The 27,942-nt window shown below is 42.7% G+C and overlaps 1 protein-coding gene across 1 annotated transcript in view; it reads right to left on the bottom strand.

The window, feature by feature from the left end:
* Window positions 1-13,225, bottom strand: part of LOC306772804 (potassium voltage-gated channel subfamily KQT member 5-like) — a gene marked incomplete at its 5' end in the record, with an annotated part of 44,487 nt that extends 31,262 nt beyond the window's left edge. Inside the window, 3 exons of the mRNA XM_079262429.1 lie at window positions 2,453-2,579; window positions 9,404-9,494; window positions 13,194-13,225. Of these exons, the coding sequence (XP_079118555.1) occupies window positions 2,453-2,579; window positions 9,404-9,494; window positions 13,194-13,225 (250 nt within the window). The remainder of the gene's footprint in view (window positions 1-2,452; window positions 2,580-9,403; window positions 9,495-13,193) is intronic.
* Window positions 13,226-27,942: the final 14,717 nt, after the last annotated feature.

Genomic DNA, 27,942 nt, shown 5'->3' with positions numbered 1-27,942 from the left:
CTCGATTAACAGCTGAAGACAGCAGGAGAGGAAACTGCAAAGAGAAAAATAATCGCACTCTTTTATTTTTATGATCGTTGAAAACCCAGATCGTAATTGAGATTAAAATCCGATTAATCGCCCAGCCCTACCTTGTGGTCATCTTATTGTACTTCCAGCAGAAAACCAACCGTTCGTCTAAATTGCATTATATTTAATTAATAAATCCAAATAGAATATTTTGCTTTAAAAACTAGACAAGACACTTGTCTTCCAGCAACCTGTGTAGGACACTTATGTCCCTATCGGAGTACAAATCAAAGCTTTGCCCTTGGTTCCATATGGCAAGAAAACAGAAAAAAAAGAGAATATATGTAAAATGATCTTATAAATTATAGCTAATTATTGTGTCATCCTGAGAGTCAGATATGGCTATTTTAATTTTTTAGAAAAGGTTAATAGAATATAGATATTTTCAAAGAGGAGTTTGACACAACAAGATGTTGAAAACATCTGAAAAAACACACATCCACCGTATGAAAAAGCACAAATAAACATTGTCTGTTCAACTTTCATCATACAGAAAAACCAAAAGTGAACTATAAATAATTTTATATGTCTGAGAAGTTTGTTAAGATGAACTGAAGTTCCTCTGTCAGGCTGCAGGAGAGAAACAAGGACAGCAGACAAACACATTAGTGGAGCTGTGTCCCATCGCTGTTCATCCTCAGGCGAACCATTCCAGGACATTCACAAAGCGTTTCCTGTCGACCAGACTGTGTGAGTTATAGCCACCATGAAGCCGGAGTCATACATCCAACCTGTCAGCAGATGTGTCTCTCAGAGAGTGCCCCCCCTAAAAGGATTTGGTCCTAATGGCCTTTAAATGACTCCTGGGGACAAATCACCTTTTCACACCACTTAAAATGAAATTGATTTAAAGTCTGTTTAATTTATGAGATCACTGGAAGTTTCCTGGAAGTCACAAACACGCAAAAAAAAAAAAAAAAAAATAAATAAATTTTAGGAATTATTTGGACCAAACCTGACTTTGTTTTGGCACAAAGACTTCCAGGCAAGCTGCTTAGAACATTTTTTTATAGTTGGGAACACTGAAGTTCCTCGCTGTAGAGAGGAAGGGATTCTTAGAAATATGAAACCCTTCAGCCAAAAAAACTAAAAAGTGCAGAAATAAAATACACAAAATAATCTAACAAAAACTGAAAAATACACACACAAAAAAAATAAAAAAAATCCACATGTCCCAGTGTAAAAACAAATCATTAACCAAGCAAGACAACCTTCACAAGGTTGTAGATCAGCTGCTTTGTCAACTCTAGGCAATAACCCCCGACTGCAGCCTGGAGAATAGGGCGGGGCTGGATATTGGGCGGATTTGCGTGTCTAATAGGTGTGATTATATGTCAAATGGGCGTGATTAGACGGACAATGGGTGTTAGGGGTTAGGGTTAGCAATGGCCACCAATCAAAATGTTGAGGGGGCGGGGTTGGACATCCAGCCCCGTCCAATATCCAGCCCTGCCTCATTCTCCAGTCTGCAGCCAAGACCTTCTCACTCTGGGTGGTATCTTTACCCAGTTAGGAACCATAATAAAAACCAAGCATCAATGGATTTTCCATGACAACCGCTACCAGAATGCCTGATATTTCACCGTTTTGGAATAAGACGTTCTGATTTTAGTGTATGACAAATACAAAGAAGCATTCTGGAGAAAGTAGGAAGTCTGCTGTTAAGCAGAGAGAAGCATGAGATGTTTCAACTGGAAGACGAAGAACCAAATTCTGCAGCATGGCTGAGGGAGATGGGGGCACTGGACTGACTTGCCTGCAGTTCTGATCTCTCCTCAACTTAGGATGTTGGAGAGTTCAGAGAAACCTTGAAACATGTTTGTAAGAAGATAAAACTTTACAAACTTAAAAAAAATCCCATAATGCTCTGTTCATAGACGACAGGTGCAGGTTCACATGGGAATACATTTTAAAACGGAGTATGGTGAAGAAAGAACACATCTCATTTATTAATTACGATGATCCCTGAGAGCCACAGACTGATCAACGGCCCCATCCTCTCATTATTTCCACCCTTCACATCCCATCCCGTCTTCTGCCCGCCCACTGTAAATCTTTAGGTTGCACTTTATCTTCAGCCTTTTGTTTTGCTAACTTTCCCTCGATGCTGGTGAATGATGGCGCCGGCGGCAGAACGTGACGGTGGGAACTCGCAGCACTCTGCATGACCTACAACTCCCACTCCCTCACAGAAATACTGTACTTTCCAAGATGTAGCAGAGATCGGTGTCTACAGCAGCAGACATGATGAAAGTCAGCTAATGCAGCCTCTTTATGTCAACACTCCAAGCTCCAATGGGTTCTTACCGTGGACTCTGTTTTTATCAGAGCGAAGAGAGGAACCAATCGAAAGGTGGAAATGGTTTTGTTCTTTGTTACTTACCGATGACACAGAAGGGCTTCCTGGCAAATCGCAGACGACCTTGCCATCCTCTGTAGCGACAGCAGCATCCGGCCGACCAGATACGGATGATGTACTCCAACCCGAACACCACAATCATCACAAACTCCTGTCAAAGACACAGACAACATCGTTTTGGTGACGATGGTGACATATGACTAACATTTGGTAGCCAGCTGCTGATAAGATGGCTGAGAGCTGTCCAAAGAGTTGAGGTGAAACTTAGAAACTCAAACATCTTAATGATACATTACGCAACTTTCTGACCATAAAACATTCCAGACTTGACCAATGACACAGTGACATCTAACATGTGCACATCTGAAGCCGCTACCCAGCACCACCTCGAGGCAGAGAAACCGCACTATCATCTGGCACACAACGTGACAATGCAGCAGAGATTTTTCTGGCTGGACAGAGCTAGCACGTCAGGTGGGACACTACATGGATGCCAAATTAGAAGTCAATAGGGGGGCGTGCGATGGGGAAAATGGCAAAAGTTCTGTAGTGTGTCTTAAAGCCACCAGCTGTTTAATGGTATATGCTGTCGGGAAAACAGGAAATAAGTGAAAGATTTATCCAAATATGTGTAAATGTAAATAGAAAGACAGTACATGAGGCTAACAATCTTTTTGTCCAGCTTTAAGGAGCTTTAGAGTGATCATTTGGTTCAGAGCAGCTTTATTCTTCAACACACTTTAAACCTTCTTGACAAGCTTTCGTGTCATTTCTCTCAGTTGTGTTCATAAACACTTTTCTGGGCTTCTTGAATGACTTTCCAAAGCTCTGCTTTGGATGTTTCTGCCGTATATTTCTTTATGTAATGATGATATTGATGTCTGGGCTAAGGGAAGGATTCATCCCTCCATCAGGCCTGTCTCCCATGACTTCTTTTCTCCTCCATATGAATGGTTCCCTCAAATGTTTTAAAGTAAAAGTTTTTTTGTACAGCCCATTACATGTATAGGACAGCTTTCTTTATTTTATATTTATGGATTAGTAAAAAAAAAAAAAAAAAGAAAAGAAAAAAAAAGCAAGTTAAAAGACAAAAGGTAATCCAAAGTGGACACAAGAACTGGGCTTCATGGTGGGGTAGTGGTTAACACTGTGGCCTCACAGCGTGAAGGTTCGCTGGTTGAGCCTTGGCTGGGGTGGGGGGGGCCTTTCTGTGTGGAGTTTGCCCACCGTCCAAAGACCTGCATGTAAGGTTAATTGGTAACTCTAAATTGTCCCTAGGAATAAGTGTGATAGTGAATGGTTGTCTGTCTCTCTGTGTGTCCCTGTGATGGAATGGTGACCTGTCCAGGGTGTACCCTGCCTCTCGCCCAATAATTGCTGGGATAGACTCCAGTTTCCTCGCGACCCTGTATTGGACTAAGCAGCTAAGAAAATGGATAGATAGACAAAAGAACTATAGTGCCTTTGTGTTATAACTATGAAAACACACATGTAAATGTAAATAAGACAGAAAAACAGTGGACACATTTCTGACAAGAGCAGCTAATTATCAAGTACTAATATCTATAATGAGATCCTTAGGATGTTATGATAGTTAATCAAAATATAAAGAAATTATTAGAAATATAAAGAATTATTTTTACAAGGTATATAAATGAGGAGGGTGTTTGATTATTACTGGGTGTTACTAATAGTTTTTGGTATTAAAGTACTTTGGCGTAATCTTCAGGTATGTATGTGTTATAATGTTATGGAATTTTGTTGTTAATGCTACAGATAATGATATATCATTAGAAATATCATGCTACTGATAGGAAGGTAAGAATTGTATTATTAATGACTCATGAGGGTGGGGGTGGGATGACTACTTCCTCCCTCTTCTTTTCAGATATGTAAAGAGAATATGTAGTTGTTAGTTATGTTTGCTTTATGCATGCATTTCTATTTGTGTCTGTTTAATACTGTATGGCTATTATGTGCCTTTTACATGTTCAAAATAAATTTAGTGCAATTCAATTTATTTTCCTGCAATCCAACATCAAAAAATGATCTAAAATGCAACATCAGCACAACTGCTGCAGTGAGGAAAGCCCACCAGAGACTGTACTTCTTCACGACTTTGAGGACAAACAAAATCCCTCACGGTCTGCTGAAAATCATCTACCGCCGTCTGAGAGAGCGTTCTGACACATTCCTTTTTGGGACGTTTGGTAAACTGCACAGAAGCACTCTAGAGGCTAGCAAACATGGTCCCTTCCCTGAAAGACACCTAGAGGTCACACTGCCAAAGCTAGGCTTGAAGAATCATCAGATGTCACTCACCCCGTCCACCACCATATCTTCTCTGCGCTCTGGGAGGCCCCACAGGGCCCAGAAGTGCTGTACAGCAAGGCTGGGGAATAGCTACTACCCCTCAGCTGTCTATGAACTGAGCTTGTGGCGCCCACCCCCCCGCCCCTCACCTCCACCATCTGAACTACCCATGCATTTGTTTTCCGCTGGAATACAGAGGACAGTAACTGTACTGGTCTTGAAATCCTCATGAAAATGGTCAGAACTGCAAAAAAAATTATTCAGTTTATTTTCCATAATATATTTTGTACTCCTGATGCTTCTGAAGAGGAATCTGGGCAAATACTGGAATTAGACGTTCCTCCAACTGGTGCTCACTGATGGCAACTTAGGACAGTGTTGCCATTTTAGCAGGTATTCATCCTCTTTCACTGATTCTTTAAAAGGAAAAACTACCACTTGCGACAAATCAGCATTTTATGGAGACAGATGTAAAAACATGCATTATTCTTTTTCTTATCAATGAGCAACCGTGCTGATATAAGCCCCTCCTACATCCAAAGCCCCCACAGGAGGCCCGGTGTTGTGATGAAATAAGCACCCCTGCCATGGAGCCCTGACTGCACCCATTGGTGGGACTGATTATTATGGTTCACATATCTGACATGTTTGTGTTTAAAATACTTTCCGTTCTCTTGCCATGTTATCCATGTCCAGACTGTTCACCAATCAGCCTTATTCATCGACCTGGACTTTGCCTTGTTTCCCGTCTCACCTCCGTGCAGCACCACGTAAACTCTGTCCTCTCCACTTCTTTGTGCCAACAGTTGTTCTAACCATTGCCTGTTTATTCACCATGTATCTGGACTTCCTTTATAAAGCCAATCATATCATATTTCATACATACACTGTCTGAGACATTTTGCTTCCCTTTATGGTAGAAACTTTACTCAAAACCCTTCTGAACACCAGAATATACACGTCCTCTTTACCCTGGTGGATACCAAAAGGCAGAAGTTTACACTACTATATTTTTGTCTATTGCATGGTAATAAATGATAAAAAAAAAACTAAAAATAAAACATTGTTTTTTTCAGATTTTGTTAAAGGGCCGAGTAAAGACTTCAGTTTTAAAAATTGGACTTCTCACCCGAGTTGTTCTTAGTTTGAGCTTTAAAGGGTTAACTTTTATTTGCTTCCCAATTCAAGTTGTGATTCTGTATTACACCTCCTGCTGTCTTCACTGACCACTGTCATTGTCAGAGTCTGTTACACCACCAGGTTAGCAATCAATAGACAGTTTCAACATGTCCCTCCTACTAAGGCCGTCCTCCTCTGTCAACCAGCAGCTTCTCTGACATCGCCGTTATCGGCATGTCTTGCAGGACGAGACATAAAAGCAAAAAAAATCAAACACATTTCCCTGAAAATGGTTGAAAAACAGAAAAAGCAGAAACTGAAGCTTTGACAGAATTTCTACTAATTAGTATTAATAAAAATCCTGAGCCCATCCCTGCTCATCAACATTTTCCTGTGCAGGTGTGAAGATGTGAAACATGGATGAGAGGAACCAACAAGCCGCCATCTCTGTGGAAGTGTTGCCATCAGTCTGTTTCAGCTCATCAGTGCAAATAACTGATTGTTTATCATTGCAACTTTGTCACTGATACATCATTAATGTTTTTGCCATGAAAACGGACGACAGGTATAGGAATGATTGTGCGAGATAATGACTGAGACAGGTCGTGTGTTAATGCACACATGCTGCAACAGCTTCCATTAGATAACACTGATGTAATTAGCGCCATCCACTTTGTGAAATGGTAGCTGCAGCTGCAGGGGTAATCATCTGCAGGATATGCTGCAGTGCACAAAAAAATGACCTTTTCTTTCTGTTAGAGGCTTTTAAAAAACACAGGTTGAGTCACACGGAGAGTCTTTTAAAAAGCCTTTTTTCCCCCTCCCATGCCCACTGGTGGCTCGCGTGCTCCTTTCTGACTCTGTCTCTGAAGGAAACTTTGAACTCAATTTAGTTCCGTGAGTACTTAAAGCAAGACAAGCTCCAGTCTGCCATTTATACTGGTGTCCTGAGGTTGTGTTGGAGGAAAATGGAAATGTTGACGCTCACACGCAAAGATTATTTCGTTTTATTTTGCCTGGTCAGACTGTTTTCTGCTAAAAGCTTCTTTGGACAGGAAATGCAAATGAACCACATCTGACAGCATCATCAAGGCCAATATTAAAGTCTAATCCTGTCTGTAAGTTAGCAAAAGCACATTTAAAAAATGAAAAAAAGAAATTATCTGTGTGATGTGACCAAAAATATATAACTTCTAAAGCTGGTAATGAGGACAAAGACGCAATGACACATACAGATGTGTCTGTACTAACCATAGACTGTATAAAAACAGATAGCGTAGCCTCCGTGACGTCACCCCAAGGTTTCTGAACAGCTGAATTAAAGCTCGGTGGGCGGTTCTTACCACCATCTTGGCAGAGGCAAGCGTGTCGTCTCACCCAGAAAATACAAATATAGGCAAAGAGGTGGAGCTGAGAAGGGGGGCTGTGAGCGTCATGGTGGATGATTGATATCAAGTGAACTCCGAGCTTTTTGTAGCTAAGAGCTTACCGAGCTAACCTGGAGATAACAGGAGCTAACCAGCTAATGGAGGTAAGCGGGCTAAAGTTAAGTCACGTTAACTGGCCAAAAACCCCGGTTGTTCTGCATTCTTCTAACTTGAAGTGGAATATCGGGTACCTGTCAATCAAAAGGACACGCCGCTAATAATGCCAAATTTTGAGATTAAATTACTTTTATAGGGCGATTTAGAAAAAAATTTACTCCCCCCACAGTTGTCATGAAGGTAAACCTGACCTATTAAACCTATAATGGATTTTTGAACGAGGCTGTAAACATGTTTATTTCTGCCGTGAAGTTGGCCTTTTTAACATGGGAGTCTGGGGATTCGCTCTGTTTTGCAGCCCCTAGTGGATGAAGGAGGAACTGCGGTTTTATGCACTTCCGCACAGGCTTCACAGGTTGCTGCTTGGTACTAACAGATGATGTGATGGTAAACAGGCACAGCTGGATGGTGATATGTGGCAAATAGATAAGAATATTGGTATTTATTTAAAATGTTTCATATTTATGTGTTGATGGATAAAACAGTCTAGAGTGAATATGTGTGGGTTGCTTATGCATATCGTGCATGCTCAGTACAAGTGACCGAGTGAATATGCATAGCTGGTGTGTTTGTAGCTGCTCATGTAGTCACATCTAGATTGACAGGCACAGTTCATGTCATTTGTGTGATTTATATTAAGTGTAGCAATGAAATTTAGAAAAAGGAGTAGGAATGAATACGTTTCGTACTTCTTCCTACTCCTTTTTGAACATGTAGGATTTCTTTTTATTTTTCCTGCTTTTATTTAGTATGACTTTTTACTTTTGTGTCATGATTTGGACTTTTTGTGACTTTAGGTTTCCTGTTTTATTTTGTAGCTTTCCATGTTTAGTTCCCCTTTGTCTTGTTTCCTGTTGTGCTTTCCCGTTCATTAGCTTCACATGGACTCAAATAGTTAAGCCACCTGCGTTCTTGCTCTGTGTGTGTATATACTACTTGGTTTCTGTTCTTCAGTGATGGTTCATTTTGTTAGCTTATCTTTAGTAGCCTGTTTTGTCTCTGTCCTGTACAGTTTAGTTTTAATTTAAGGATTAAAACCTGTTCATGCAACTAGTCTACCTCCTGCCATTCTGTCTGGCATTTGGGTCCACACCACCACCAACTATGACAGTTTTCTTTGCTTTTTTGTTTTGTATGTAAATTTTAATCATTATTCAAGCTGCTGTTCAAAATTAACATAACATAACATAACATAACATATCATCTCATACTGATCGCTGTTTTCTGAATCAAACTGAAGTGAAATCATTTGGTGGCAGAATTTAAGATATTGGGAAACATTAAACCATTATCCACTGACTGATATAGTATATCATCATGTTCAAGCAGAGATGGTTGACCTATAAATAGCTTGATGTTCAAAGTGTGTGATATTATCAGCTCACTCTTCGACTGACAACATTTTAGTGAGGTACCACTCTTCTTTGCTTCTGACCCTTTTTTGAAGCCGCCCTGACATTTCTGCACATTCCCAGAGCTGTCGTTGCCCTGCACCACATTGAGAAAATCAGTCAGTGTTCAGTAATGCTACTTTGGACCCTCGATTATTTACCTCAGTTTTGATTTTCATGTGTCATTTCCCAGTTTTGATGCAAACAAAGGAGGTTGGGAAAACAAACAAGGAGTGGAGGACACAGGAAGATGAAACCAGTCATTTAAATGTGATGTGTGACAACTTCATCATCTGCTGCTGCTGTTTTGAGACTCCTGTCAGAGGAGCGTTGAATGAACTCACAACACGCTATGATGCCTCGTTTCCTCCTGCAGTCATGGTGAATTTTAGGGAGTGATGCATCCTTCAAGACATTTTGCTGACATTGATTTGTTGGTTACATTTAGGAGGATGGAGAGAGAAGGTGCGGATTAGATCAATGAGAACAGCCTTTGGTGCTCGTCACCATTGTTTTCCAGTCAGTTTAAAAGTCAGGCTGCTGTGTGAACAGTTTGGGAGGAAGAAGTGAGATTAGTTTTGGCAGCTGACTGTTGTCGGGGTTTTTACCAGAACGAGGAGGCAGTGGGAGGAGAAATCCTGATGAGCTGGGATGGTGGAGAACACAGAGAGGACCAGGCAGCTGAAGACCAAGATGAACCTGAACAAAACACAAACAAACAACTGGAATCAAACAGGATCATTTGCCATTTGTCACAGAACTCTACATGGAAAAGTAACTTTTCACTCCGGATTAATCTGTCACTAAACCCCGTCTGGCAATGGGAAATAAGCTGGCAGCACAATCGCATCTTATTTTCTGTCTGCAGTGAACCATGAGCTGAACTATTATTCAATTTCCTGAGATATCAAGGTAATCAGGCTTGTTTGTGCAACAAGATTAGCAAGAAACAAACAGTAAAACGGTCACTACTGGAAAAAAAATAACCAGTTTCCACAACTGGTGCTCGCTCTGCCAGGAAACCACAGTTCTCCTTCCTCATAAGAAGAACATATTTTCTCTTTTATTTCCATCACACAAATCTTCCAGGAACACACTGATGTTTGGAAGACAAACATTGTGAAGGGTTGGCAGGAGCGCATCTGAAAATGATCATTTCAAATCTCCTTTTATGCCTGCAGGAGGAAGAGCTGCCGACAGACTGAGCGCGCTTCCTCTTTCCTGTTGTCTAACGCAGGGGGTTTGAGGCCAGGGACCCCTTACAGGGGACAAAGTTTATATAGATAAAAATCTAAACTATTTTTCACATATATGAAGTTGATCAATTTTAAATGAAACATAACTATTGCAAATGCATACAATCTTACAAACCATATGGATATATATTATAAATGATAAATATATAAAATAAAACATGTAATTGTGTAACTGAGGCAAATATTGTTGAAACTTCACTTATTCTTCTTCAGAAATTTCAGATTTAATGAGCCGACTGGAGCAGCGTTCGACGTCAAACTCTGATCCAGTCGGCTAATCAGCCTTTGATGTGTTGCAGCAGGGACTCTGCAGGACTGTGCCCCCCACCCCCACCCCCAGGGCCGGATTAAAAGTGCACAGGCCCCTGGGCCAAGGGTGTTCCAGGGGCCCCCTTCCCCACTGCAAAATTGTGAATGATACTGCTGTAGGTGAGCTGAACACTCAGTCAGCGAGTGTGAAAAAGCCTCATAAACAAAGCTTCCAACAGAGTTGTATGTTGCTGTCACATGTCGTCACACACTCAGCTGGAAAATGAGCAGAGCTGTTCTGCAAATCAAAGCAGACAGAGCAGCATGCCGCTTAAAACCTCATGAATGTGCCTTCTACAGCTACTGAACAATGGAAGCTAAATGGAAAAGTAACAGCACGAGAACATGATGGCACTGGGTGAAGGTGGGCGGAATAATTCTCAGTGATTTTCAAGTGGTATTTTTGCCTGAAATGCCCATCAGCAGTTGAATAGCCAGCACAGGTAGGGTGTCTCGAGCAGATGGATTAGCATCCCATGACTGTGGGGCCTAAATCAGTGCATGGCAAACATTTCTAAGAATTGATTAATATCAGCTGGTGGGAGAAAGGAAATTTAAAAATACAAGCATCCTCTTTATGTTACCACCTATAAAAAAATAAGGCATTCAACCCGACAGTTTCATGTCAGTTTTACGCTGTAAGAGCTCAATACTAACTAAAAGTTAACCTTCAGTCAGCTCTGACTGGGATCTTACTGTTTGCAAATCACCCTTTCAGTGGGGCTGCACAATTAATTGAAATTTTGATTGTGATCATGATTTTGGTGGCCACAATTAAATGCTGCATGCGTCTCTGATCACTCAGGTTCTCAACCAGTAGTCTGCCAACCACCAGAGGGCGAACGCGTGGTTAAGGCTTCATTAAACTGCCTAAATACCAAGCGCGCACACCTTTTACCAGCAGCTAGTTAAGTATTGTTGGATTGGTTGGACATTTCAGGTGGGCGTGGTTAATACGGAAAAGCATGAAGCGGTAAGATGGCGCTTCCAGATTGTTCCTGCTGCAGATAAAACGGATTGTTTCGATTAAACAGCTGATCGAGGTGGTAAATATACAAACATTTTTACAACATGTTGCATTAACATACACAACCTGCCCCGCCGTGGACGGAGTTGCTTGTTCATGCATATATATATATATATATATATATATATATATATATATATATATATATATATATATATATATATATATATATGTTTGTGTGTGTGTGTATAAAGTTGGTATAGGTTATTATATATATGTATAATAGATTATTTACAAGTGGTGCATTAAAAATACATGTTTTTCCAGACACAATGAGTGATCGTGATTAATTATCGTGATTACAATATTGATCAAAATAATTGTGATTATTATTCTGGTCATAATTCTGCAGCCATAATTCAGTGGGGAGGGGCTGCATTTTAAGTAGCCATGCCCTCAAAAGCCCAAAAGAAGGACATGAATAGTTTCTGTTTACATCAGAAGATGTAATCCGTTACATCCATCGCTGGCGGTCCATGTTTGGCCAGACGCCGACTGCTCTGATATTGGAATAAACTCAAACCACAGTGATAAAGCTGCTCACTTGGTATAATTTTGTTTTGGGGGATATCTTTTAGATGGTGACAGTATTTGACAGAAACGTGGGGGAGGAAGTGTGGGCGTGTAACGTGCAGAAAAATGCTCAGGTTGGAGTCGAACCAGAGCTGCTGTGAGGCCCAAACAGCTTATTTGCTCTCCAGATTGCATAAAGTAAGCACATGCATGGTTTCCTCTGAAGTGGTGCGTGACTTCAGAACCTAGGCCAGGTGGGAGATCTAACACATTTACTAGCTTGACTCCTGGCTAATACCCCTGTTACACACCATGCCTTCTTCACAACTGCTTAGTTTCTCAGCCATTACAGCAACAGGGTCTATTTGAATCCCTAAGAAGTCTTGCACATAACTTGTCATGTATATATGATTACTAGACGGAGTTTATCCATCTGCACACACATATACTGATGCAGATTGGGGATCCCTCTGTGCTAAACTGAATCCAGATTAAAAAGAGTGAAAATAGAAGCGGGCCATGCAAATCCGGCAATCTGAAGCAATCAGATGAAATCCTGGCACCTGTGTGAAAACAGTGGGTATGCAGAGAGGGTCACTGTCCCACACCCTTCAGTACAGGACAGGACTGTACTGATCTGACCCCTGTTGACATCCAGAGAGCCAAAGTGAAAGTCAGAATTTTCCACAGCCCCAGGGACGGTTATGTCAGCACATCAGCAGCCATACGTTGTGCTACATCTCCGTAACAGAGATCACCGAGCTGCTGGACACTCGCAGGGAAATAAAAACATACAGTGTTAAAAGTGACATTTTTCAAACATTTGAATAATGTGCGTTTGATTGGAGAAAAGCATCAAGTGACAAGCATTGTGGCGCTGTCAGCTGGAAAGCAAGCTCCTTGTCACCGGCACACCTACGCCTCTCACATTTACAAGGTTGTCAGACCGAAAATTACAGAGTGACAATCAACTCCCTCCGATGCAGAGCTGAACTCCTGCCTCCATTTTCCATATACGTTTACTTTTAAAAGAGGGAAGAGAACAAATGGAAAGCATCATTAAGCGCTGAGTGAAGTTCACTTATTAGTGTAACAAGTGAACACTCTCAGGCGGCCTTGGTCGCCGCGTGTCCCGACGCTCGGATGCTCCAGATTTAATCTGGAGTATCTCGCTCCGTGATTCGGGCAGAGTGATCGCCCTTAACCTTCCAAACCGCAGAGGCTGAAAATTACACTGGCAAACACACACATCCTGCCAACACAACAGGGGCATCTGTCCCTCCGCCCACTCACCCTCCACCTTTCCTCCACTCACGCAGACACATGACGAGACTCAGCATCGCTCAACAACCGCCAAGTACTGCTCCTATTTGCATAAATTAATTGATTTGTCTGCAAAGTGAGTTGCACAATAATGACGAAGGGCTTCACATGAAACGGCCCGTTGTAGCCAATCAGCAATCAGCATGCAGAACAGAACTTGGTAGATGTACAATATCTTTGTTCCTCTCTAAAGAAGAACAATGTGGACTATCAGTGGCGAACCGTGGAAATGAACAGACATGAAAACCGCTTTCAGTCATCATGCAGCACGGCCCTGGAAGAAGCTACACGCGCCAGTCAGGCCAAGGATAAAACACTTATTTCAGGTCTTCTTCTTATTAGCCTATTGCTTTTCTTTAATGCATTTCTATGTGTCTGCCGACACTGATCACCTGTAACATTATCACCATCTGCTGAAAACTGAGTAGGTCCTTTTTTTGTTGACAAACTAGTCCCCCATCATCAGGACTGTCAGTATCCCACAGATACTCATCTCAGTAGTAAGAATCTGGAGGCCGGTGTAATCGGGGAAGGATGTAGCACTTAGTCATCAACGGTGTGAAAGTTGGTGTTACATGTCCAAGAAGACAGACAGCAACTATTTAGTCAATTACAAGATTAGTTAAAGTGATATTTCTTGCTATAAATCATTAAAATAGTAACAAAAACAAACAGAACTTTTATATATATATATAACCACAAAGGCAAAAAATGACATCAAAGATGCAAAAAGACGACATGAGAGATGCAAAACGGTTACAGAGACACAGAAGACCTTTAGGCCAACTAGAAATAAACATAACTACACGAAGCGTCTGTGTTTCTGCACGCAGTCAAATAAAATCTTACATCGGTTTCTAATAATTCCTCACAGCAAAAACTCAAAGTCAACATGAGAGGAATGAAATTCTAACAGGCAGATTCTGGCTGATGAAATGTGTGGGACTCACACACATCCCAAAATGCAAGCAGAAATAAACTTAAACCCAGTAAAACCAAGCCTGGGATTGGACGGATGTGTGCGTCACATTAATGTCAGATCTGTGTTATCATTCTTGAGTTTATGGGAAGACAGAGACACACAAAGCAAAACCCAAAAACCTTGTAAAAGATCCGCTCAGGATCCTAAAAGGGCTGAAGTCTTTCTAGGAACTTTGATATAAGACAGCTGTGAGTCTGTTTTCCTACTAGATACAAGAAAAAAACTGAAAAAAATAAAAAGAAAAACGAAAACCAGCAAGCACATCTTTCATGTACAGCCATCAGACTGCAAACAAAAAGGTTTTCAGCAGCACATTCACTGTTTTGTTTGCTTTGCTGTTACATAATCCCAAAGGCTGACGTTGTAGTCAGATAAATCTGCATCAGTGCAAAAACAGACCAGAAAAGCAGCTGAAAATACCAATAATCTCCTCACCGTCCAACAGACCAGCAGAACACTACAAAAACATTGTGAATCTAATCAATGAGATCCTCCTAATCAGTTTAATCATGCGTTTATTGAATCAAAGAGCATTAATAGGGTCTAATGACGCAGTAATTATCTGATCTGACTGGGTTTCTTCCATCCCGTCATATTAAAGGAAGCCGTCAGCAACATGACATGAAGTCGCGTCATCTGATGCTGTCCATGGTCCTGAAATCAAATCCTGCTGCTGCCTTTTGATTGAACCAGTGGGTTGCTGATTAATAAATAATTAGCCTCACACTGCTTTAAAGCATCTCTTTATTACCAGTCTGAAAGGTGGAATTATTTATTTATGATTCAACCCTCTTAACTCTGAATTTTAGGCCAGATTTAGCCATTTTCCTGAAGCGATTTGTATCTTCTCAGTGTGAGGCAGTCGGGTTTATTTATGTTGCACAGTGTCATGAACGCGGCGAGGTTTCTAGAAAATAATCTGATTTTTTTGTCTGGTTTGTTATGTTTGTTAAACGTGTTCATGACCCGACAAGTAAACATGAAACAAAACAAAACAAAAAAAGCTCTTGTGGTTCTACAAATGCATAAGAAAGCAGGAGAAATTCAAGCTGTGTGTTGCCTGCTGACATAACAGCCTGATTTGTAAGGACGATTACATGGACTTTATAAGTTCCTGCTTGCTAGTTGGAACCATTTTCCCTTCAGAACCACCTTCATTGCTGGCATCATTAAAACCCACAAGGTGTTGGAAACACTCCTCTGAATAAATTGCCATAATAGCATCAGCTGCTTCAGACCATTAAAAAGGACACATTAATCATATTACACCAGATTTAGCTGTACTGGTTCCCAGATGGTTTTAAGGTTTAGTTAAGATTTGTTTTGCACCCACTCATCTTTCCAAACCTTTACCTTTGCCTTCTTCTCCTCGAGCTCTGAGGCCTCCTGATCAGATGCTTCTGGTTGTCCCGAGGTCCAGGTTAAAGCACAAGCGTAACACAGCTTTTTCTGTTTACAGCAATCTAGGGTCTTAATTTATTTATTTATTTATTTTTAATTATCATTTTAATTATGTTTCCTTTTAGTCAGTCATATTTATGGATTCATTGTTATCTAAGTTATTATTTATCTTTATTCATTAATTGTTAATTATCTATTCAACATTCCTGTGATGGACTGGTGAGCTGTCCAGGGTGTACCCTGCCTCTCGCCCAGACACTGCTGGTATGGCTCCAGCTTCCCCGTGACCTTTCATCGGATTAAGCGGTTTGGATAGTAAATGAAAGAAAGAATCTATTCAATATTCAATTATGTGTTACCTTATTCTATCTCTTTTCAGTTATTTATTTTTATTAAAGCAAATGTAGGCTTTGAGTGGTCATTTAGATTTGGGCTTTTGTGTTATTTTCTTGTTATCTTGAAGTCGTACATCACTTTAGTCAACGTGCTGTTTGAAATATGTGTCATGGTTTACTGTTTGAGTCTGTGCAGGTTGCCATGGGGACTCGAGGCGGAGTCTGGAGCTTCAATTACAACCACCTGGAGCTCATCTTCCTGATTTATCCTGCTATTTAAGGACAAGCTGGAGCTCCAGTCTTTGCCAGATTGTCTCTCTTTACTGCGTGGTAATCAGGCCAGTTCTAGTGCTTACCTTGTGGCTCATCGCTAGAGATTTCATTTTGTTTTTCTTTGCCTCCTCAGCACGTCAAGACCATTACAGACGTCTTCCTGGATCAGGATCCTTTTCCTCAGCCAACTTCACCAACTGCTTATGCCTGCCTGCTTGTTCTGCCTCAAACCAAGGCCAACCACCACAACCAGAGGCCACCCCCCCAGCAACCTCCACTATCATCAGAATTCCAATTATCTGAGAAGTTCTTCCCTGGACCAGACCAACAGGATCTGAGTACTAAATAAATACTTCATTTACCTATTCATCTGTACGTTCTGCTTTTGGGTCCACCCCTCCACCCCGGTCTCTGACCGTGACAGTACAATCTGGCCATAACATGGACCCAGCGAACACACTCCAAACAGCCCTGACTGAACAGGGGTAACTTCTAGAGGAGCATGAGAAAGCATTGCACTTCCTGGGTGAACAACAGGGACATTGTAACCATCGTCTGGACCAAGTCTTTGAACAGATACAGAGCATTCATAACTTACTGTCTGTTTCTTCTGCAGCTTCTGGATCCTCCTCCACTTCAACCCCACAAAGCATTACTCCTTCACCTGATCCGGTGTTTCGTGATGCTGCATTCCTGACACCTGAGCCATTCCTTGGGAACGTAAGCAAGTGTGGAGGCTTTATCCTTCAATGCTCATTAGCCATTTCTCGTTCTCCACGATCATTTTCTTCCAATGCCGCAAATATATCTTTTGTCACTGCTCTCCTACGTGATAAGGCGCTGGACTGGGCATTGGCCTATTTTCAGTCTCGTCCAATGGATTCAATCTCTTTTTCTTCTTTCTTAGATGACTTTCGTAAGACCTTAGATCACCCTTTGAAGGGAGCTGATGCAGTCAAGAGATTGCTAAATCTTAGACAGGGCAGTCGACCAGCAGTAGAGTTCATTGTGGACTTCCGTGTTCTGGCAGCTGAGACAGGGTGGCCTCCCGAGGTGTTAAGGGGAGTTCTGCTAAATGCTCTTAATGACCATCTAAAGGATCAGCTTGCGTTCCGGGAGGAGCCAGCCTCGTTCGAGGAGTTGATCACCACAGTAATACAGGTTGATAACAGACTTGCCGAGAGGCGGCGGGAGCGAGGGGTTCAGATCCTCTGTCCAGTCGGAGGCCGGTTCTCGGCCCAAGGACCCTTCCAATTGCGGCTGGTGGCACATTACCGTCTCTACCTGCTCCTGAAGGTCAGAGTGAACCTATGCAGGTAGGGCGAGCTGGGTTGACGCCAGAGGAACGCCAACACCGGTTACGGAATCATTTGTGCTTTTACTGCGGCTCCCCCGGATCATCTCGTGTCCAGTTGCCGGTTGCAATCAAAAGACCATGCCCGCCAGTAGAGGCAGGACTACTGGTGGGCGGGATTCAGCAGCCAAGTCCTCCACGTTGTGTACTACCTGTAACTCTCGTTGGACTGAACTGACCACCAGTTTCAGGCCTTAATCGACTCGGGAGCTGAACAGAACCTAATGGATCCAACTATGGCCACTAAACTCAAACTCCCCGCTTTCTGTTACTGCTTTGGATGGAAGAATTCTTACAACTATCACGCATAAGACCCGTCCTCTTACCTTACTAGTGTCTGGTAATCACAGTGAGAGAATTGAGTTCCTTCTTTTCCCTGTGGCTAATGTACCCATCACCCTAGGATACCCCTGGTTGGCTTTGCACAACCCTCATATCAACTGGAGTAAGAGCCGCCTGGAAAATTGGAGCCTTTTTTGTCTGTCCAACTGTTTGAGGTCGGCTTGTCAACCTTCTAGTGCACCAGTTTGTATTCCTGAACAACCGGTGGACTTATCTATCATTCCGTCAGCATACCACGATTTAGGTGCCGTTTTCAGCAAGGACAAGGCTCAGTCTCTCCCACCGCACCGGCCCTACGACTGCACTATAGAAATACTCCCAGGTGCATCACTTCCTAGAGGTAAACTTTTTAACCTGTCCAAACCTGAGCGGGAGGCCATGGAGAACTACATCCGTGAATCTCTAGATGCAGGTCTAATCAGGCCATCCTCTTCTCCCGTTGGGGCAGGGATTTTCTTTGTGCAAAAGAAGGACAAGACTTTACGCCCATGCATTGATTATCGGGATCTGAACAGCATTACCATCAAGAATAAATATCCTCTACCTTTAATCACATCGGCTTTCGAATCCATTCAGGGGGCCCAGATTTTTACTAAATTGGACCTCCGGAACGCATATCACTTGGTCAGGATTCGTGAGGGGGATGAGTGGAAGACGGCCTTTAACACCCCTCTCAGACATTTTGAATATCTCGTCATGCCTTTTGGACTCACTAATGCCCCCGCTGTGTTCCAAGCACTTATCAATGATGTTCTTCGAGACTTCCTACACCACTTTGTTTTTGTTTACCTTGACGATATCCTTGTTTTTTCAAGGTCCCTTGCAGAACATCAGCAACACGTTCGGTTGGTCTTAAAACAGTTGCTGGAGAATCGTCTTAATGTCAAGGCAGAGAAATGTGACTTCCACGCCTCATCAACTTCCTTCCTGGGCTACGTCTTCCAGGGCGGGCAGGTGAAGACAGACCCAGCTAAGATCAAGGCCATTGCAGAATGGCCTGTTCCCAGTACCAGGAAGGATTTACAACGTTTTCTTGGCTTTTCTAATTTTTATCAACGTTTCATCAGAAACTACAGTATGGTCGCTGCTCCCCTCACCAGGCTGACCTCTGTCAAGATTCCCTTCTCCTGGACTCCGAAGGCGGATCAAGCTTTTGGCCGTTTAAAGGAACTATTTGTCACAGCACCCATTCTCGTTCAGCCAGACCCTGAGCGACAGTTCGTCCTGGAGGTGGATGCCTCTGAGACTGGAGTTGGGGCCATCTTGTCCCAGCGATCTGGTAAGGAGGACAAATTACACCCCTGTGCCTTTTTCTCCAAGCGGTTGACCCCCTCCGAACAGAACTATGATGTCGGCGATTGAGAACTCCTAGCGGTAAAGCTTGCCTTGGAGGAGTGGTGACACTGGCTGGAGGGGGCCAAACATCCTTTTGTAGTATGGACAGACCACAAGAATCTCGTCTATTTGCAGAGTGCAAAGAGATTGAACTCCCGTCAAGCCCGTTGGTCACTGTTCTTTAATTGTTTTGACTTTGCTATTTCCTATCGCCCTGGGTCCCAGAACGCTAAGCCTGACGCCCTGTCCAGGCAAAACTCTGCCAAGGAGTCTCCTGAACCAGCACGCATTCTTCCTCCTTCAGTGGTGGTTGGTGGAGTGTCATGGCATGTGGAGGATCAGATACGCCAAGGGATCCTGATCCCGAGGAGGGACCCCCCAACCGCCGTTATGTGCCCGTTTCTGCGCGTTCTGCAGTTCTACACTGGATCCATTCATCTAAGTTTGCGTGTCATCCAGGAATTCATCGGACCATCACTTTGGCTCAAAGACATTTCTGGTGGCCGTCTATGGTATCGGACGCCAGGGAATATGTCTCAGCCTGTCAAGTCTGTGCAAGGAATAAAACCTCCAATCAGCCTCCTTCAGGACTTCTGCAGCCACTAGAGGTTCCCAGCCGACCCTGGTCTCATATCTCATTGGATTTCGTCACTGGTTTGCCTTCGTCCCAAGGCAAGACAGCCATCCTTACTATAGTGGACCACTTTTCCAAGGCTGCCCATTTCATTCCCCTGAACAAGCTGCCCTCATCGTCCGAGACCGCAGAGCTCCTGGTAAACCATGTCTTCCGTCTCCATGGCATTCCAACTGAAACTGTGTCTGACAGGGGACCACAGTTTGTTTCCAGGGTTTGGAAGGCTTTTTGCACTGCCCTAGGTGCCAAGGTTTCCCTGAGCTCTGGCCACCATCCTCAGTCCAATGGCCAGACAGAACGACTCAATCAAGAATTGGAAGTTGCTCTGCGTTGTGTCGCATCTGACAATCCCTCTACTTGGTGCCATCATGTGAGCTGGATCGAATATGCCCACAATTCTCTGTCCACTTCTGCTACCGGTTGTTCTCCATTTGAAGCCTCCCTTGGCTATCAACCTCCGTTGTTTCCCACGGAGGAGCGGGATCTGGATGTACCCTCGGTGCAACATCATCTCCAGAGGGCTCAGCGTGTCTGGACTAGGACAAGGGAGGCTCTGCTCCGTACCGCAGGTCGCAACAAGCGCCTGGCTGATCGCCACCGTCGTCCTGCTCCTGTGTTTTTGCCTGGTCAGAAGGTGTGGTTGTCTGCCCGGAACATTCCATTGAAGGACACTTACCCTAAACTGGCCCCTCGCTTCATTGGTCCTTATGAGATCGTCTCGTTGGTGGGCCCCTCGGCCGTCCGTCTTCGACTCCCCTCTTCTCTACGCGTCCATCCCAAGTTCCATGTGTCTCAGCTCAAGCCTGTGTTGTCCAGTCCATTGTGCCCTCCTGCCAGGCCCCCTCCACCCGCCCGGATTGTTGGGGGTGGTCCTGCCTATACTGTGCGCCGTATCCTGGATGTTCGGCGCCGGGGTCGGGGTTTCCAGTATCTGGTGGACTGGTTGGGCTATGGTCCGGAGAAGCGTTCTTGGGTTCCTCATAGCTTCATTCTGGACTCCTCCCTGCTTGCTGATTTCCGCCGCTCCCGCCGTCATGTGCCTCCTGGGTCGCCTGGAGGCGTCCCTTGAGGTGGGGGTACTGTCATGGTTTGCTGTTTGAGTCTGTGCAGGTTGCCATGGGGACTCGAGGCGGAGTCTGGAGCTTCAATTACAACCACCTGGAGCTCATCTTCCTGATTTATCCTGCTATTTAAGGACAAGCTGGAGCTCCAGTCTTTGCCAGATTGTCTCTCTTTACTGCGTGGTAATCAGGCCAGTTCTAGTGCTTACCTTGTGGCTCATCGCTAGAGATTTCATTTTGTTTTTCTTTGCCTCCTCAGCACGTCAAGACCATTACAGACGTCTTCCTGGATCAGGATCCTTTTCCTCAGCCAACTTCACCAACTGCTTATGCCTGCCTGCTTGTTCTGCTTCAAACCAAGGCCAACCACCACAACCAGAGGCCACCCCCCCCAGCAACCTCCACTATCATCAGAATTCCAATTATCTGAGAAGTTCTTGCCTGGACCAGACCAACAGGATCTGAGTACTAAATAAATACTTCATTTACCTCTTCATCTGTACGTTCTGCTTTTGGGTCCACCCCTCCACCCCGATCTCTGACCGTGACAATATGCTAATCCCAAAGCTGCTTTAATGGACTGAGATCTGGTGACTGTGGAGGCCGTTGGAGTTCAGTGAACTTACTCTCATGTTGAAGAAAGCTGGAGATAACCTGAGCTTTGTGACATGTTGCATCATCCTACTGGAAGTTTCCATCAGAGGATGCTACACTGTGCTCATAAAAATCCCAATAGATCAACAGTTTTAGAAATCCTCAGAGCAACAACCATGTTTAAAATCAATTAAATCCAAACGTGGCAATTCCTGGTCCAGAAAGTAAAAGTCCTGCCATGTTTTTGGATCTACCTGTACATTCAGAACAGGTGCTTTCACTAACAGGCTTGTTTACCTGGCAAATAAATTCTGCTCATTAAATTCAGCTGGTTTGGTGACTGGTAGTAACAGCTGCCAGACAGGACTTTTACTTTCTGGACCAGGAATTGCCACCTCTGCTTAAATCCATTTTTCTTGCTCAGAGATATGAACTTCAGTAAGTCGTCTTGATCATGTCTACATGACTAAATGCACGAGTTGCTGACATGTGATTGGCTGACTAGATATTTTTGTTGACAAACAGTTGAGCAGGTTGACCTGATAAAATGGACTTTTTTGTTTTTAACCATTTTCATCAACATTTTATTACTATAAAACTTTCTATCTCGTTACTGCAACAGCTTGGTTCCCTTATCGCTCAAACCTTTCTTTCTTGTGGTTTTGTAGAAAAAACTGATGAAAAGAGTTGAAAGCTGAACAAAAACTGATCAGATTTTCATTTTACTTCTCATGTGGGGAAAGTGTGTAAGACCTTCTCGCCTTTTCTGTGGGAACTTTATGTGGACGTGACGACACAAGGGAAAAGTGATCATAAAAGTTTCCATGTTTTACGTGTCAGCTCATGTCTGTTGTGTCATACAGTATGTACATGACACAGATATAGTTGCATTATTGGTATTACTGAGCAACTTTTAGAAAAGTTGTAAAACTCAGTTTTAATCTAAAAAATAGTTGTACCAATAACTAACCGCAGACACCTCTCTGCTTCCTTTCAGTGACTGTGACCTGTGGACGTGACCCCCGTGGACGTGACCCCTGTGGCCTCTCCACAGTCAGTCATCATCACGTCTCAAAGCATTCCCAACATTCATCCCGACACAGCGTTGCCTCTGCAGCAACACTCAGCACATCTCAGAGGCCTGCAGGGAGGGAGGGGGGAGGAGCTTAACAGAGTTTTTTCATTCTGACATTACATTACACGCTTTCAGCACAGCTACATGCAAAAACACTCAGGCCCGCACATCTGTTGACATGTCGGACTGCGTAACTCAGAGAAAGCTGCTGCCAAACTGAACACATAAAGCACCTGGGCTCTTTGAAAAGCTGAGCAAGGGATGCAGTTTGTACTTTGTCAAGCAAAAGGAAGAAGGGGAGCGGAGAGAGGGTGACAGTGTGTGTCTCATCCCTCTGTACAATGCTGATGTTACGCTTCTTAGTCTGGGAGAAGCACAGAGCGAGCCGCGTATGTTCGGGAGATTAGGTGAATGAAAATGAACTTGCAAAGTTGGCTCAAAGAAGAAGCGTGCGCGGTGATTTTAATGGCGTCAGACTATTGACGAGGTGTTTAGGAGGGATCTGGGGGGGGGTGGGGGTGGGGGGGCTGTGTGTTGTTGTGTGAGGCTTTTTGTTGGGCTCGCAGCTGAGAAAACGAATGCATGCTGTGTCAGATCTACACATCCACATACAGAAAGCAAAGCATAAACACTGCCAGCAAGAAAAACATATAGTTCTATGTAAAGTATTGTGTCTACATCTTTAGCAAAATTCTGCTTTTCTGGTGGTGGGGGTGGGTTGGTGGGGGATGTTTCGTTGAAAGAGAAGAAACTCTCCAACCACAATGAAAGGTATGAAATATGTGTAATAAACTGCTAAACTGACACATGAATGGCTTTTCGCTGATGGCTAAGATCGTCGGATATTCAAGTGAAGCTGTGGTGACGGTTCTGTGAACTTCTAACTACACACAAACAGTTTACTTTAACGTCACCTCAATGTGAAATCCTCTATAAAAAGGCCAAAAGCCACCAGTCTGGGAACAGTGGCAGCTGAAACTTATAATTTGTCTCTGAGGGAAGCCGATTCCATGCTGCCTGTGCTTCTACTGGAGGAGGGACTGAGGCTATCAGGGCAGCAGGGAGAGCTTCATCTTTTAGTGAATTATCCTGCTCTGAAACGCATCTTCTACCATCTTTCTCCATGTTTGTTTATGCATTGCAGCGTGCAATGCATGCATGCTGTGAAGCGCATCTTGACGTAAAATACTGCAGTAAAGCACCTTATCAAACGATAGAGCCTCATATGAAATGATAGACATTTTCTATTGGCCAAACTATATATATATATCATCACATTGCCCAGCCCTTCGAGAGCAGGAACTAAAAAGGTGGTTTGACCACAAAGAGACAAGCTTGCAAGCAATCTCAGATATACAAGGTGTGTGCTGTGGGAGAGGAGAAAAGGTGTGTGGCCGGACGCAAAGAAACATTTGCTAAACACCACCAAAATCACACCAGGAAGGAGAGCTTTGGTGTGATATTTCCAGATTGTAACAAGCAATTAAAGTCAAACCTTAATACAGATGTTTCTTATTGAAACTTTATTTCAGATTCAGTAAGTTCATCATCAAACACGAAAATGAAGATTGTTGCATTTCTTTGCATCCAGTCACATTATCTATATCTCACGTTGCAGAGAAGCAGAGTTTCAAATTAAACACGTTTCTCTCTGATTCTGGCAAGCAGATATTTAAAATATATGAAATAATAATGATTGAACTGACAGATTTAAAGACTTTCAGAAAGTACCTTACTCACACACACACCTGGTGTGTGTGCACTACTAAAACATGCAACACAGAAAAAATCCTTTTTAACTTTCTAGTAAAACAAACAAAAATGTCAGTCAAGATGAAGAATCTGGCTGGAAAAGATGAAAAAAACCTCCAGTTATTTTTACTGGTATTTAGAGATTTTCCATTTCTGGATAATGGTAAGAAAAACATCGATGACTCATCCTGCACGCTGGGACCTATTTAGTTTGAAGAGAACGGCACAGCCTGTTCAGACCACTGGAGCTGGCCAATCAGAGGAGACTGACTTCTTTTTCATTCATAAATATTTTAAATGATCATTGATTTTATTGTGAAAACAAATGTAGCAACTGTAAACATACTGGATATTGAACATTATATAACCTTACAGGTGGAATGGAGAAAAAAGTAAACACAGTTCAAGCATGAAAAAGAGAAAGCATACATGAAGCATGTGAAGGGAGACTTTACTGCCAACCTATCTCATTCTCATTCGCATTCACAGCTAATTCCTGAAACTAAATTACCAGTAGTTAACCTTATCGAGCCAGGCGCACCATTCAATTCAGTCAGCTGGACAGCATGAGGTCTGTGTGAAGCAGCAGTTCTAACATGTAGCATGGCAACATGACAGAGAGAAACTCAGAAAAGAGACTCGACCAAGCACTGACATCCAATGCAAACGCAGTTCAGGCCTTAATCAGTTGCATGGTAATATAAGAAAAACATGAAGACAGCTCTGTCCACCTTAGAGCTTCTCTACTTTAAAGCAAGCCTCACAAGGTGTCACGTGAAAGCAGAGCTGATCACAAAGACGTCCGTCTCTTCGGTGTGCTACAAAAGTTCTGGGAGCAAGAAGCCAGAAGCGTAAACCATGTCTCACTTTTGTTGTTTTGTGGTGAAAAGTTTTATTCCAGCAGTAAAAGTCTCTGCTTACGTGCCTCCTGGGACTCTGCTTTGTTTGCAGTGAATCCTGAAGGTCCTTGCAGTTTCCATGACGATAAAAGCGGCTTTTATAGTGAAATATTTACTCTTCCTGTCACAGGAATGTTCTCTCTGGATCCTTGTGGTGTTTCTACGCTGACTTTGGGTCTGTCCCTCAACCCTTCTGATTCTGATCATTGCTAAAGGTGTCCATATCCAAATCAGCCAACGGCTTCCTGAGATATTTCCCTGCATAATAATTCTATTAAAACCATTTGTAAAAGTTCACTTTTTTAAACATCTACATTACTTTACTTCTTCCTAGAAGCATTAGGCTGCTGTTCTCTGTAAAATGGGTTTCTTTTAAGAGGCACAAACATTGATATTTTCTGCTATTTTCCATGTGAATTTACTCTGACACAGTAACACACATCTTGATTCTGACACTTCTGTAACAACCTGACACGTCTCAGCTTTCTTTTGAGACCAAGATAATACATTTACCCCTTGTAGTTGTTAAAGATATGCTTCATTTAGATGTGTCATTTTGGAGAAAATGCAGAAAAAAAATAGACCTTTTGATGAAGAGCTTCAGGCAGTCTTTTGACATGTAGGATGAATGATGCCAGAGTGCTTTTTAGGAGTCTGTATTCATGCTACTCATCAGCTGACAGCAATGCCGGCTTGTGTTACGGACAAGTTGTGGATCCTGAAGCAAACAAACCCGCACAACACTTTCTGCTCATACAACTCTGAGAGCTTTAATATGAGCTGCGCTTCTCTGCACCAGCAGGAGACCTGACAGCACGCCTCAGACTTTAACATGAAGCGGCTCCTCCATTACTCAACAGCACACAGCTCTGAGAGAGAGGCTTCAACAACCGCTGTGCTGTTGCCATGTTTAACATGCGCTTGGATGCAGTTTAGTTTGCTCTTCCTATCAGACGATGTTTAATGGAAGGTTTGCTTGCAGTAAAACCTGATGGTTTCACCAGCTTGTTCAATGTAAAGCTTCCATATGCCGCAGAAATAGAAGAGGAATAAAAAATATAAGGAAAAAATGTAAGGAATATTACAAGCAGATGGATATTTATGTAATATTTTGTAGATATGGCTGTAAGTATATGTATGTATGTATGCATGTATGTAGTATATCTGTGTGGGTGTGTTTATATGAATGGAGGTATATGGAAATGTGTGTGTAAGTGTAGATATGTGAATGTAAATATAGATAGTAAATTGTGGCGTGCAGCGACAGAATGGAAAAATAGATGAGTAGAAAGAGGTGGGAATACCAGATAAGTGTACACTTCTTCCCACTCCTTTTTCAAGCTCCTTTTATCTCACAAATTTATTTAATTATCAAATTGATGAGGAATTACTATCATTATTGTTATTAATATTAATATTTGTGATTATCATTATTTTCTTAATTAGTATGTATATACGTATGTGTATATACATATCTATGTATAGGTTTATACGTATATTTTCTTTTCTTATCTTCTTTCATTTGTTTGAAATAAACTAACTAACTAACTAATTACCTAAATGCTGCAGCAGGTTGGTTGTTAAGGTAGTTTAAGGCCATGTAAATGTGTTTTCCCGCACATCTCCACCTTAAACTGAAGTGCACAATCATTATGTTGAGTTTTGTGTTATGTATGATTTCCTGTTGTGCCCCCAAAAAGGTTAATTAGTGCAGAAAGCAGATGGATCGTGTGCATCATCTCGCCTCCCTTTGCGCTCTCGCAGCTGGGCAGAAATATCACAGCTCAAATCCATAAAAAGAAACAGAAGAGGAAAACAAGAGGAGTCTGTGTAAGGGGCCCGCACGTAATCCCTTCAGCTGTGCGCTTAGATTACAAAAGCAAAATGTGAAGGCGCTACGAGAAGATAGAGCCTGTGAGACCACCCACAGCGTTAAGCTATTACACCATCAGCAGATCCAAGGGACCGGGAAACAGAATGCAGCAAAAACTGCTGGGATACAAAATGAAAAGTTTCAGGGACACGACTGCGCAACATCGCAAGTGTGAAACCTCATAAAGCAGCTAGACTGCAGTTTAATGTGTCTGTTCTCTGATGCTGAGGAACGCCGAGGGGCTCGGCGAATTAAAAGTCCATCAGCTGAGCTGCAGGAGAACTTGTAATGAAAAGTAAAGGGGAGGGACTCAGCCGCTCAGACCGTGTAAAAAAGCAGCCGCCCACTGTTTTCAAGGTTCTGCTGCAGGTTTGTTCGTGTATTTACTCGATGTCGCATGTCGGCATGACTGAAGACACCTCATTTTACTCCAGTTGGAAAAAAATCTGCACTGGCTTCCTGTGTGCTTCTCAAATGATTTTAAAATACTTTCCTTAGTTTTTAAAGCTCTAAAAGCTTTAATCTGAAATGTTTATCCAACTTGCATTCAGGTTATGAACCTCCCTGGGCCTGCAGGTCATCAGGCGCCGCTCTCTTGTTTATTTCTAAGGTGGAGAATAAAACTTATGAAGAAGCATCTTTTAGTTTTTATGAACCAGCCTTCCAGATGACCTGAGAGCCGCTGGGAGTGGTGAAGACTTATCTTTTTAATAAAGCTTCATGTTAAATACTTCTCCAGACTATTACTGGAATTTTATTTAATTTTTAGTTTGTTTTGTTCTTATGATTTTATTTTAGCTTAACATCTT

Source organism: Telmatherina bonti (assembly GCF_933228915.1).
Source record: "Telmatherina bonti genome assembly, chromosome: 3".
Taxonomy (NCBI): Eukaryota; Metazoa; Chordata; class Actinopteri; order Atheriniformes; family Telmatherinidae; genus Telmatherina; species Telmatherina bonti.
This window is presented reverse-complemented; position numbering and strand designations above follow the sequence as displayed.